General features: G+C 29.7%; 6 protein-coding genes across 6 annotated transcripts; 2 read left to right on the top strand and 4 right to left on the bottom strand.

Annotated features, from left to right (window-relative positions):
* Window positions 1-64: 64 nt before the first annotated feature.
* Window positions 65-1,715, bottom strand: PPL_10872 (uncharacterized protein; the record flags this gene model as incomplete). The annotated part of the gene is made up of 3 exons (XM_020581635.1): window positions 65-901; window positions 976-1,420; window positions 1,489-1,715. 3 exons carry the CDS (start codon window positions 1,713-1,715, stop codon window positions 65-67), a joined length of 1,509 nt encoding a protein of 502 aa, XP_020427951.1.
* A 1,146-nt stretch (window positions 1,716-2,861) lies between these two features.
* PPL_10871 (glutathione S-transferase family protein) lies at window positions 2,862-3,936 on the bottom strand (the record flags this gene model as incomplete). Its single annotated transcript, XM_020581634.1, has 2 exons — window positions 2,862-3,244; window positions 3,348-3,936. 2 exons carry the CDS (start codon window positions 3,934-3,936, stop codon window positions 2,862-2,864), a joined length of 972 nt encoding a protein of 323 aa, XP_020427950.1.
* A 306-nt stretch (window positions 3,937-4,242) lies between these two features.
* Window positions 4,243-6,701, top strand: PPL_10870 (FNIP repeat-containing protein; the record flags this gene model as incomplete). Its single annotated transcript, XM_020581633.1, has 4 exons — window positions 4,243-4,273; window positions 4,841-5,099; window positions 5,151-5,534; window positions 5,618-6,701. 4 exons carry the CDS (start codon window positions 4,243-4,245, stop codon window positions 6,699-6,701), a joined length of 1,758 nt encoding a protein of 585 aa, XP_020427949.1.
* Window positions 6,702-7,347: 646 nt separating this feature from the next.
* Window positions 7,348-8,994, bottom strand: PPL_10869 (uncharacterized protein; the record flags this gene model as incomplete). The annotated part of the gene is made up of 3 exons (XM_020581632.1): window positions 7,348-8,184; window positions 8,259-8,703; window positions 8,768-8,994. 3 exons carry the CDS (start codon window positions 8,992-8,994, stop codon window positions 7,348-7,350), a joined length of 1,509 nt encoding a protein of 502 aa, XP_020427948.1.
* Window positions 8,995-10,158: 1,164 nt separating this feature from the next.
* Window positions 10,159-11,222, bottom strand: PPL_10868 (glutathione S-transferase family protein; the record flags this gene model as incomplete). Its single annotated transcript, XM_020581631.1, has 2 exons — window positions 10,159-10,541; window positions 10,637-11,222. 2 exons carry the CDS (start codon window positions 11,220-11,222, stop codon window positions 10,159-10,161), a joined length of 969 nt encoding a protein of 322 aa, XP_020427947.1.
* Window positions 11,223-11,532: 310 nt separating this feature from the next.
* On the top strand, window positions 11,533-13,990 carry PPL_10867 (uncharacterized protein; the record flags this gene model as incomplete). Its single annotated transcript, XM_020581630.1, has 3 exons — window positions 11,533-11,563; window positions 12,130-12,388; window positions 12,439-13,990. 3 exons carry the CDS (start codon window positions 11,533-11,535, stop codon window positions 13,988-13,990), a joined length of 1,842 nt encoding a protein of 613 aa, XP_020427946.1.
* Between the last annotated feature and the right edge of the window lie 283 nt (window positions 13,991-14,273).

Raw genomic sequence — 14,273 nt, 5'->3', positions numbered from 1 at the left:
AAGAAAAAGTTTTTGTTTTTTTGAATACAAAAGATTCATTTCCTCTGATGTGTTTGTTTATCTTTTAATCTTGAATGATTAATTCAATAAACAAAATCTTTGCATGACGTTTCATATCATCAAATGGATCAGTGACAAAGGTTACTCTCTCAATATCAGTCATCTTTTCAGTGTAGGTCATTCCACTCTTAAATGAATCGGTATCTATCATCAAGCTCATTCCTGGAACCTGTGAGATACCCATTTCCTCCTTGATTGCAGGAATAGTTTTGTTGTTTCTTCGATAATTTTCTCTGAATGGCATCATCGCAGTATAGGATGCCTCTTCATTTGTGTTCCATTGAATTGGGAGATCAGTAAAAGTCTGATCATATTCACCAACGAAACGAATTTGAACGGTTCTCTTTTTTGGAAGGACAACTGTGAGAGCAGCGGGAATACCTGACATCGTACCTTTGCAACCAGTGATCGGTTCTTCAACATGAGACATATTACGATAACCACGGATATCTTCAGCGGATGTTTCCGGTCTGAAATTTATACAATCAATTCTAAAGATAAAGGTTCCATCGCGTTCTGGTACCTTGCATTCTGGACAGATTGGACCCTGTACCTCACGAAGACTCTTGGCTACTTGTGGAATTTCAACGGGTGCCAAAACTAATGGCACTGGATAAAGGTAACGATCACTCTTTAAAAGTAGATGGAGAGTAGTTAAATCGACTCCTTTGGCCTGTGCTCCTTCACGAACATTTTCGGTAAGACCTCGGGCAATATTTTTGAGTGCTGGCATTATTTCTTCATGCATAGTCTCTGCAAATGATGGCAAGGCATCAATTGTATCAGTAGCTCGTCTACCAGTAACAAAAATTGGTTTAATTCCCAATTGATACCAGAATGCCTATATTAATATAAATTAAATTATTAGATATTGTCTCAATAAAACATATATTTTATATTAAAGTTAGTACATACCTCTTGTAGTGTTAAGACAGCAGTGTAGATTTGAAGCGATTGAATATAGTATCCAAGTGTATACTTAAGGTATGCCGGGGAATCACAGAATTCATGAAGTGAGAATGCTTTATCACTGATCAAAGCCAAATCAATACGGACGGCTTCTTGAACTTGTTCATCGGCACATTTTTTTTCGGCAAATTGATGTTTAAGAGCATTGATATGAGTACCAAGAACTTTACAAGATTTCTTCAATCCTTTCAAGAAAGCTTCACAGATCTCAGTCCATTGCTTGATTTCACTATCTTTGATCTTTCCGGCAACAGCTTCCATCATTTCCTTTCTTAGTTTGTCCAACTCTTCTTTGAGTTTTTCTTTGGTAATAACATTGGATTCAGCAGCTCTCTTCCAGAAGAGAGAGAATACACCTTGAAGAATAGGTCCAACGACAGGAATCACACCACTATATAGTAACAATAATTTTTATTAATCGGGATTATAAACAATATTATTGTTTTTTAATTAACTTACATGCATGCATTCACCATAATACCAACATCCTCTTTGTCAGGTTCAAAATGAGCAATAACCTCGAATGGATCTTTAATATCGAGTGCAGCACATATCAAATTGATTGGAATGATATTCATTGGATTTTCATCTAGCTTGGCAAGGATTCTATCACCAGCACCTCCAGCAAGATCTCTAAGAGTTGTGGAGTTGTAGGTTTCAGTACCAGGGACTGAGGAAGCAGACATTTTGTATTTGATTAGTGTTTTGAATTTTTAAAGAAAAATGATTTAAATTTCTTTCACTTGTAATTATTTATACTTTTTCTTATTGATTAAAAAAATTTGAAAAAAAAAAACAATTTTAATATTAATAAAAATATAAAATAATCTTTTTGTGTTTGAGCGGTTATAGATCAAATAAAAATTTTAATATATATCTAATATGAAGTAGGTTACTTTACCCAAAAAAAAAAAAAAAAATAAGTTTAGTCCTCCTCTCAAGTTAGCACTTTGGAAAGTAAATAAATTTGTAAATTGGTCATTAGAGGTTTAAAATGATTTATTCTATTGAGAAATAGAAAAAACAATTAGTTTGGTGTTAAACCTCTAATGACCAATTTACAAATTTATCTAATTTTGTCATTGAATTAATTAATTAATTCAAAAAGTAAATGAATATTAAATTTCTGCAATGGGTGAGATTTGTGCATTTACAAAAAAAAAATAGAGGAGTCAAATTGTGTAATTTCATTGATGCCTCCCCCAAAAATGAAAAAATTTGACACTGTTTTGGTGTGAATTTTACACAATTAATGCGAGATTACAAAAAAAGCTTTGCAAAAAAAAAAACCCAACCAATAAAATGAAATGTCGAAAAAAATTAAAATTTAGGGGTCAAACACCCAAATTTTTTTAATTTGCTTCTGTCCCCCCAAATTAAACAAATAACACAATTAATTTAAAGTATCTAAACAAAAAGAGATGCTATCACGATGACTGATTCATTTAATAAGAATATTAGAAAATCTGTATACTATTATTATTAAGAATAAATTATATAATCATATAAATAGTAAATTTATTATATAATAAAATAAATCTTCTACTTTGAATTATGATCTTTAAAGAATGAATAAACAACTCTTTAATTGCAAAACAACAAGAGGAACAAAGAATTCAATGAAAAAGATTCAAAAGGAGAAGAAAGAATAACGAGAAAGATTAATTAGTATTTCAATTAATTAAATAATAAATTAAGATAATATTAAATTGAAAGAATAAATAAATCTTTATTATTATTCTTATAATTGTTGTTATTGTTATAATTAAATTTACAGATTCATGATAATAATCATGATGAATGTTTAACATATGTTTATATATATATTAGTTCTACTTTTTGATTGGTAACTTGCTATCTCTGTTGTGTGGTTCCAAGAGAACATCGGTGCTTGGACCCTTTGCTACGATTAAAGTTGGATTGAGTGATGGCTTTGATTTGAAGTAACCGTTTTTGATGTGTTTAAAGTTGATTGTAGATTGTAAAGCTGGCATCTGATAGAGTTCCTTGAGATAGTTGAAAAGGTTTGGATAGTCTTGTATTCTCTTCAAATTGCATTTGAATACTACGTAGTAAGCTGCATCGAATCTAATTAGCGTTGGAAACAATCTAACATCTGCCTCTGTAAATCTATCACCCACTAAATATCTATTGGTATCCAATCGTTCTTCCAGTTCATCCAAAGTATTGAATAGTTTATCAAATGCAATGTCATCTAATCAAAGATAAATAGGATAATAAGAATAGATTAATAAGTTTAGCTAACAATATATATATATATATATATATATAGTAATGTAACTAACTAACTAACTTACATCCTTCTTGACTTGGTGAGAATCCACATTTATAAACCCCGTTATTCACATTCTCATAGACCAGTTCATTTATTCGATCGATCTCCACTTGTAGATCCGATGGAACCAAATCGAGTTGTGGATTCTTGGCGAATTGATTGAACTCTGAGTTTAGCATTCTGATGATCTCGGACGATTCGTTGTTTACGATGACTGAGTTCTTCTTGTCCCAGAGTACCGGTACGGAGAATCTGCCTTGGTAGGTGGCATCCGATAGTCGGTAGATCTCCGGTATGTTCTTGGCATGGTTGACGGCGTCGTCAGTGGTGAACTCATCAAAGTCGGGATTGAACGGCCAACCTTCACGCTCATACAATCTCGGCTCTGTAATGCTAACGGAGATGACATCTTGCAATCCCTTGAGATTCCTAACGATCAGCACACGATTGACCCAAGGACATCCATAGTTTGCATAGAGATGGTATCTATTTGCTTCCGGTGGGAATCGATCACTACCTATTCTAACCCAATTTCTAAATTTACTTGTTTCTCTATTGAATTCTAATGGTTTATTATTATTATTATTATTACTATTATTATTGTTTGACATTTTTATTGATTATTAATATTGTTATTATTATTAATTATTTGATATTGAAATGTTTTATATATATTGATTTTAATTTATTTATTCTATTTATATTATTTTTATTAATTACAATCATGTTTATATTTATATTAAATGAATAAATGATTTTAAACAATAATAAAACGAAACTATCAGATATGAAGTTCACTTAATAAAAAAAAAAGGGGTTAATATGGTTGGGGGATGTTATTTTTTTTTAATCTTTTTAAGTTATTCCAGAAGGACTTGGTGTTCATGAATAAAAATTTTCGCAAATTCTTGAATAAAATGAGTAAAAATAAGAAATTATTCATTGAAAGTCAATATACACTGGATGATCAATCAAAGAGGATATCTTTTGTAATCATGTCTTGTGGAAGGGAATTGAAATGATACAAAGAATCAGCACCATAATTCGATCATATGATTTTACTTATCTACATCATATCTTATTGAAATGATAGCTGGTGATGATGACAAACCAATTGACAGAGAAAAAAAGTCTTGATAAATCTGATATTACTGACATACAAGCTATTGGGTTTGCGGCAATATTGACTAAATTATTAATAGTATACTATTTTCTTGCTCAAGAACAATAACAAATATAAATAAAAGAAAAATGATTATTTGATATGAAAAATCAGTGATTTTTGAAAGGTCTCACACTTTTCTCAGAAAAAATAATATATCTCGAATTTTTTTATTTTTACAATTTTTTTGATGCACAAGCGGAAGTGATTGGGAGCATGTTCGTTGGATATAAACAATAATTTTTTATTTTTTTTTGGATGATCATTTATTTTGATCGTTATAATGAATAATCAAACAGATAAAATAGTAAATCTTTCACATTTAATATTAAATAAAATAATAAGTTGTTTAGATGATAACATTGATATCATTTGTTTCAGTTTAGTTTGTAAGAGATGGTACAATCATAGAGATAAATATTTAATATTCAACACTGATCGTATCAACCTATTTGCACTTAAAAACACTAATATCTATCAAAATAATGAGCATTTCAAATTACCATCATATCATAAAATCTTTTTGAAATCAATTCAATCAAAGATGAATTGTAAACTGGTTTTAAGTAAATCATTATACCAATATCAGAAATACGATTATCATTATGGTAAGTATCATCAATTGATTAATATATTCTATTGATACTTATCATATTTTTTTAGACTAACTGTTTTAATGTATAATTATGAAGATGATTCTAGAAAACTCAAAAGTATTCCCAGCAATGTTTCAACAATCTATAATTATACAGAGAATATTCAGGAGAATATCTATAGATTATTATCAGAATCACAATCAGTAACAAAGTTTGGTGGTTGCGGCACATTGAAATATGGATTACCAAAGTCAATCAAATCAATTAGATTCAAATATGATTTCGATGAACCACTTGTTAAAGGATTACTTCCCAATTCATTAGAGGTGCTAAAATTCAATGCTCCAATCGAACAAGAGATTCCACCAGGTGTACTTCCAGACGGATTGGTCAAACTTACTCTAACCAACTATGAATTTGTAATTCAGCCAGGTGTACTTCCAAATGGTTTGTATAAACTTAATCTTGACAGCTGTGAATATGAAATTCCACCAGGTGTACTTCCAGATGGTTTGTGCAACTTAATCTCAGCAGCTATCAATATGAAGTTCGACCAGGTGTACTTCCAAGTGGTTTGTTGGAATTAATTCTTGGATATAAGCATGAAATTCAAGCAGGTGTACTTCCATATGGTTTACAGAAATTTACTCTGGATGGCTATCAATATGAAATTCAACCAGGTGTATTACCATCATCTCTTAAACATTTTTCTCTGTGCGATACTCCACTCAATAATGATTTACAATATACAATCGATTCTACAACTTTGGAAGATAGTGTATTAATGAAATCATGTTTACCAATTTCATGGTTACAAGCAATATCATCTCTTTCCAATCTTCAATCACTTGATATATATGTTTCCAAATACAATAGACAAGATATCACAGTATTCAACGCCAATTACCTCCCACGAACTTTAGAGTCTCTTGATCTTAGACTTCAAAGTAAAGATAGCGTATTGAAAGGAACAATGCCAACATCATTGAGAATCTTCCACCTAGATAATTGTCAATTTAAGGTCGATGAAATATTCCCAGAAACTAAGCAATATTACTTTGAAGTATTTGATTTTGGAAATGACATTATTCTTCCAATCCCATCAAACATAAAGATCGATACATTGTTTATATCTGGTGAACCAAGAGAATCAACGATATCTTTGCCATCCGGAATTAGATCAATCAGCCTATTTATGGAAGTATCTGGTTCAAATGAGAATATATTTGATTTTGGTAATACCGATCAAACATGTTCACTAAAAGAACTGCGTCTTCCAACATTCAAAGATGGAGCTCCTAAAGTTAAACTACCAAACACCATTGAATATATGGATATTGGAAAAAATTTTCTTGATGATTTACATTTGATACCACCAACACTCAATACTCTTGTCTTTAGAAACCTATCTAAAATCAATAACACCATTCCAGAAACTATCAAATCAATCACCAATATCATTCATAGATTTGAATCATATCAAACACAAACAATTAGAAAGTTGGACGATAATTATTATTTAATGTATTCTGAAAATGATATATCACCCAAAGGAAACTTAATCGCTAAAATATTTCATCAATCTAAATTTGAACAAATTTTAAGAGGAAATGAATAAAATAATTTAATAAAATTAATTTAAAATCACAAGATTAGGAGAGTGTACAGTTACAATAAATAGTGCAAATATTTTTTTTCGTTCCAATTTAGAAATAATGAAACAATAATCTTTGTGAAAAAAATAAATAGAAATCGTTATTGAATTTTGAAAATAATACTGATTTTAATGACTAATCTTTTAAATATTGTAATTTGGGATTAACATCTCTCAAAACAAAATTTTTTTTATTTTATTTTAAAGATTCTAAAGAATGAATAATCAAACAAATAAAATAGTAAACCTTTCACATTTAATATTAAATAAAATAATAAGTTATATAGATGATAACATTGATATCATTTGTTTCAGTTTAGTTTGTAAGAGATGGTACAACGATAGAGATAAATATTTAATATTCAACACTGATCGTATCAACCTATTTTCACTTCATAATAGCACTGATACCAATCAATGTTATCAACCTAAATCTTATGAAAATGTAGATAATATAGAATAAAAATTTAAAGGATAAAACTTTTTATATCAACAAAATGATGAAGGAATTAAAAAGAGTGATTTATTTAACTGTTGAGAAATTTTAAGTAAAAGTTTTTTTTTTTTTGAATACAAAAGATTCATTTCCTCTGATGTGTTTGTTTATCTTTTAATCTTGAATGATTAATTCAATAAACAAAATCTTTGCATGACGTTTCATATCATCAAATCTATCAGTGACAAAGGTAAGTCTCTCGATATCAGTCATCTTTTCAGTGTAGGTCATTCCACTCTTTAATGAATTTGTATTTATCATCAAGCTCATTCCTGGAACCTGTGAGATACCCATTTCCTCCTTGATTGCAGGAATAGTTTTGTTGTTTCTTCGATAATTTTCTCCGAATGGCATCATCGCAGTATAGTATGCCTCTTCATTTGTGGTCCATTGAATTGGGAGATCAGTAAAAGTCTGATCATATTCACCAACGAAACGAATTTGAACGGTTCTCTTTTTTGGAAGGACAACTGTGAGAGCAGCGGGAATACCTGACATCGTACCTTTGCAACCAGTGATCGGTTCTTCAACATGAGACATATTACGATAACCACGGATATCTTCAGCGGATGTTTCCGGTCTGAAATTTATACAATCAATTCTAAAGATAAAGGTTCCATCGCGTTCTGGTACCTTGCATTCTGGACAGATTGGACCCTGTACCTCACGAAGACACTTGGCTACTTGTGGTATTTCAACGGGTGCCAAAACTAATGGCACTGGATAAAGGTAACGATCACTCTTTAAAAGTAGATGGAGAGTAGTTAAATCGACTCCTTTGGCCTGTGCTCCTTCACGAACATTTTCGGTAAGACCTCGGGCAATATTTTTGAGTGCTGGCATTATTTCTTCATGCATAGTCTCTGCAAATGATGGCAAGGCATCAATTGTATCAGTAGCTCGTCTACCAGTAACAAAAATTGGTTTAATTCCCAATTGATACCAGAATGCCTATGTTAATATAAATTAAATTATTAGATATTGTCTCAATAAAACATATATTTTATATTAAAGTTAGTACATACATCTTGAAGTGTTAAGATAGCAGTGTAGATTTGAAGCGATTGAATATAGTATCCAAGTGTATACTTAAGGTATGCCGGGGAATCACAGAATTCATGTAGTGAGAATGCTTTATCACTGATCAAAGCCAAATCAATACGGACGGCTTCTTGAACTTGTTCATCGGCACATTTTTTTTCGGCAAATTGATGTTTAAGAGCATTGATATGAGTACCAAGAACTTTACATGATTTCTTCAATCCTTTCAAGAAAGCTTCACAGATCTCAGTCCATTGCTTGATTTCACTATCTTTGATCTTTCCGGCAACAGCTTCCATCATTTCCTTTCTTAGTTTGTCCAACTCTTCTTTGAGTTTTTCTTTGGTAATAACATTGGATTCGGCAGCTCTCTTCCAGAAGAGAGAGAATACACCTTGAAGAACAGGTCCGACAAAAGGAATGCAACCACTAATTGGTAAAAAATATTAATATTAATATTATATTGGATTAGTTATTTTATAAATTAACTTACATGCATGCATTAACCATAATACCAACATCCTCTTTGTCAGGTTCAAAATGAGCAATAACCTCGAATGGATCTTTAATATCGAGTGCAGCACATATCAAATTGATTGGAATGATATTCATTGGATTTTCATCTAGCTTGGCAAGGATTCTATCACCAGCACCTCCAGCAAGATCTCTAAGAGTTGTAGAGTTGTAGGTTTCAGTACCAGGAACTGAGGAAGCAGACATTTTGTTTTGTTTAGTGTTTTGAATTTTTAAAGAAATAAAAAGAAAAATTGATTTAAATTTCTTTCACTTGTAATTATTTATACTTTCTTATTGATTAAAAATATTTGAAAAAAAAAATAATTAATATAAAATATAAAAATAATCTTTTTGTGTTTGAGCGGTTATAGACCATATAAAAATAAATTTAAATATTAAAATATATATCTAATATGAAGTAGGTTACTTTACCCAAAAAAAAAAAAAAATAAGTTTAGGCCTCCACTCAAGTTAGCACTTTGGAAAGTTATTATTAAATCACCCTTTTTAAAAAGTAGATAAATTTGTAAATTGGTCATTATTAGAGGGTAAAAATGGTTTATTCTCTTGAGAAACAGAAAAAAAAATTAGTTTTGTGTTAAACCTCTAATGACCAATTTACAAATTTAACTACTTTTGTCATTGAATTAATTAATTAATTCAAAAAGTAAAATGAACATTAAATTTCTGCAAAGGGTGATTCAAATCTAATTTGAATGCATTTAATGTTTTACAAAAAAAAAAAAAGAGGTTGAAATTACTAAATTTAAATTCAGTAATTTCATTTATGCCTCCCCCAAAAAATGAAAAAATTTTCATAGCTTTTGTGCATTTTGCAAAAAAAATGATGCGAGAAAACAAAAAAAACCCAACCAATAAAATAACAGATAGAAGCAAATTAAAAAAATTTGAGTTGTTGAAAATGTCAAAATTTTTTTCTGTCCCCAAATTAAACAAATAACACAATTAAAGAGATGCTAAAATTACGACCACAATGCTATCACGATGACTGATTCATTTAATAAGAATATTAGAAAATCTGTATACTTTTATTATTATGAATAAATTATATAATGTAAATTTATAATAAAATAAATCTTCTACTTTGAATCTTCGAATTATGATCTTTAAAGAATGAATAAACAACTCTTTTATTAATGCTAATTGCAAAACAACAAGAGGAACAAAGAATTAAATGAAAAAGATTCGAAAGGAGAAGAAAGAATAACGAGAAAGATTAATTAGTATTTCAATTAATTAAAAATAAATCTTTATTATTATTCTTATAATTGTTGTTATTGTTATAATTAAATTTACAGATTCATGATAATACATGATGAATGTTTAACATATGTATATATATTTGTTCTACTTTTTGATTGGTAACTTGCTATCTCTGTTGTGTGGTTCCAAGAGAACATCGGTGCTTGGACCCTTTGCTACGATTAAAGTTGGATTGAGTGATGGCTTTGATTTGTAGTAACCGTTTTTGATGTGTTTAAAGTTGATTGTCGATTGTAAAGCTGGCATCTGATAGAGTTCCTTGAGATAGTTGAAAAGGTTTGGATAGTCTTGTATTCTCTTCAAATTGCATTTGAATACTACGTAGTAAGCTGCATCGAATCTAATTAGCGTTGGAAACAATCTAACATCTGCCTCTGTAAATCTATCACCCACTAAATATCTATTGGTATCCAATCGTTCTTCCAGTTCATCCAAAGTATTGAATAGTTTATCAAATGCAATGTCATCTAATCAAAGATAAATAGGATAATAAGAATAGATTAATAAGTCTCTCTCGCTAACAATATATATATATAGTAATGTAACTAACTAACTAACTTACATCCTTCTTGACTTGGTGAGAATCCACATTTATAAACCCCGTTATTCACATTCTCATAGACCAGTTCATTGATTCGATCGATCTCCACTTGTAGATCCGATGGAACCAAATCGAGTTGTGGATTCTTGGCGAATTGATTGAACTCTGAGTTTAGCATTCTGATGATCTCGGACGATTCGTTGTTTACGATGACCGAGTTCTTCTTGTCCCAGAGTACCGGTACGGAGAATCTGCCTTGGTAGGTGGCATCCGATAGTCGGTAGATCTCCGGTATGTTCTTGGCATGGTTGACGGCGTCGTCAGTGGTGAACTCATCAAAGTCGGGATTGAACGGCCAACCTTCACGCTCATACAATCTCGGCTCTGTAATGCTAATGGAGATGACATCTTGCAATCCCTTGAGATTCCTAACGATCAGCACACGATTGACCCAAGGACATCCATAGTTTGCATAGAGATGGTATCTATTTGCTTCCGGTGGGAATCGATCACTACCTACTCTAACCCAATTTCTAAATTTACTTGTTTCTCTATTGAATTCTAATGGTTTATTATTATTATTATTAATATTATTATTGTTTGACATTTTTATTGATTATTAATATTGTTATTATTATTAATTATTTGATATTGAAATGTTTTATATATATTGATTTTAATTTATTTATTCTATTTATATTATTTTTATTAATTACAATCATGTTTATATTTATATTAAATGAATAAATGATTTTAAACAATAATAAAACGAAACTGTCAGATAATCGACATGAAATTCACTTAATAAAAAAAAGGGGTTAATATGGTTGGGGTATGTTATTTTTTTTAATCTTTTAAAGTTATTCCAGAAGGACTTTGTGTTCATGAATAAAAATTTTCGCAAATTCTTGAATAAAATGAGTAAAAATAAGAAATTATTCATTGAAAGTCAATATACACTGGATGATCAATCAAAAAGGATATGTAATCATGTCTTGTGGAAGGGAATTGAAATGATACAAAGAATCAGCACCATAATTCGATCATATGATTTTACTTATCTACATCATATTTTATTGAAATGATAGCTGGTGATGATGACAAACCAATTGACAGAGAAACAAAGTCTTGATAAATCTGATAGTACTGACATACAACTATTTGGTTTGCGTCAATATTGACTAAATTATTAATAGTATACTATTTTCTTGCTCAAGAACAATAACAAATATAAATAAATGAAAAATGATTATTTGATATGAAAAATCAGTGATTTTTGAAAGGTTTTTTTTTCTCAGAAAAAATAATATATCTCTAATTTTTAATTTTTACAATTTTTTTTAAAATTGATGCATGCATCAATCAAACTTGGGAGCAAGTTTTTTTGGATATAAACAATAATTTTTATTTTTTTTTTTGATGATCATTTATTTTGATCGTTATAATGAATAATCAAACAGATAAAATAGTAAATCTTTCACATTTAATATTAAATAAAATAATAAGTTGTTTAGATGATAACATTGATATCATTTGTTTCAGTTTAGTTTGTAAGAGATGGTACAATGAAAGAGATAAATATTTAATATTCAACACTGATCTTATCAACCTATTTGCACTTAAAAACACTAATATCTATCAAAATAATGAGCATTTCAAATTACCATCATATCATAATATCTTTTTGAAATCAATTCAATCAAAGATGAATTGTAAACTGGTTTTAAGTAAATCATTATACCAATATCAGAAATACGATTATCATTATGGTAAGTATCATCAATTGATTAATATATTCTATTGATACATATCATATTTTTTAGACTAACTGTTTTAATGTATAATTATGAAGATGATTCTAGAAAACTCAAAAGTATTCCCAGCAATGTTTCAACAATCTATAATTATACTGAGAATATTCAGGAGAATATCTATAGATTATTATCAGAATCACAATCAGTAACAAAGTTTGATGGTTGCGGCACATTGAAATATGGATTACCAAAGTCAATCAAATCAATTAGATTCAAATATGATTTCGATGAACCACTTGTTAAAGGATCTCTACCCAATTCTTTAGAGGTACTAAAATTCAATGCTCCAATCGAACAAGAGATTCCACCAGGTGTACTTCCAGACGGATTGGTCAAACTTACTCTAACCAACTATGAATTTGTAATTCCGCCAGGTGTACTTCCAAATGGTTTGTATAAGCTTAATCTTGACAGCTGTGAATATGAAATTCCACCAGGTGTACTTCCATATGGTTTGCGCAAACTTAATCTCAGCAGCTATCAATATGAAGTTCGACCAGGTGTACTTCCAAGTGGTTTGTTGGAATTAATTCTTGGATGTAAGCATGAAATTCAAGCAGGTGTACTTCCAAATGGTTTACAGAAATTTACTCTGGATGGCTATCAATATGAAATTCAACCAGGTGTATTACCATCATCTCTTAAACATTTTTCTCTGTGCGATACTCCACTCAATGATGATTTACAATATACAATCGATTCTACAACTTTTGAAGATAGTGTATTAATGAAATCATGTTTACCAATTTCATGGTTACAAGCAATATCTTCTCTTTCCAATCTTCAATCACTTGACATATATGTTCCCAAACACAATCGACAAGATATCACTGTATTCAACGTCAATTATCTCCCACGAACTTTAGAGTCTCTTTATCTTAGACTTCAAAGTAAAGATAGCGTATTGAAAGGAACAATGCCAACATCATTGAGAATCTTCCACCTAGATCATTGTCAATTTAAGGTCGATGAAATATTCCCAGAAACTAAGCAATATTACTTTGAAGTATTTGATTTTGGAAATGACAATATTCTTCCAATCCCGTCAAACATAAAGATCGATACATTGTTTATATCTGGTGAACCAAGAGAATCAACGATATCTTTACCATCCCGAATTAGATCAATCAGCTTATTTATGGAAGTATCTGGTTCAAATGAGAATATATTTGATTTTGGTAATACTGATCAAACATGTTCACTAAAAGAACTGCGTCTTCCAACATTCAAAGAAGGAGCTCCTAAAGTTAAACTACCAAACACCATTGAATATATGGATATTGGAAAAAATTTTCTTGATGATTTACATTTGATACCACCAACACTCAATACTCTTGTCTTTAGAAACCTATCTAAAATCAATAACACCGTTCCAGAAACTATCAAATCAATCACCAATATCATTCATAGATTTGAATCATATCAAACACAAACAATTAGAAAGTTGGACGATAATTATTATTTTATGTGTTCTGAAAATGATATATCACCCAAAGGAAACTTAATCGCTAAAATATTTCATCAATCTAAATTTGAAAAAATTTTAAGAGGAAATGAATAAAATAATTTAATAAAATTAATTTAAAATCACAAGATTAGGAGAGTGTACAGTTACAATAAATAGTGCAAATATTTTTTTTTTTTTTTTCTAATTTAGAAATAATGAAACAATAATCTTTGTGAAAAAATAAATAGAAATCGTTATTGGATTTTGAAAATAATTTTGATTTTAATGACTAATCTTTTAAGTATTGTAATTTATCTGTTTAAAAAACTGTTATACAAAATTAATTGACTTGGAGTGCTCCTTTTTTTTTTTTTAATTTATTATTTTTTTAAAAAAT

This window comes from Heterostelium album (assembly GCF_000004825.1).
Source record: "Heterostelium album PN500 unplaced genomic scaffold PPL_scaffold15, whole genome shotgun sequence".
Taxonomy (NCBI): Eukaryota; Evosea; class Eumycetozoa; order Acytosteliales; family Acytosteliaceae; genus Heterostelium; species Heterostelium album.
Note: the sequence above shows the minus strand (reverse complement) of the source record. Positions and strands in the feature narration are given on the sequence as shown.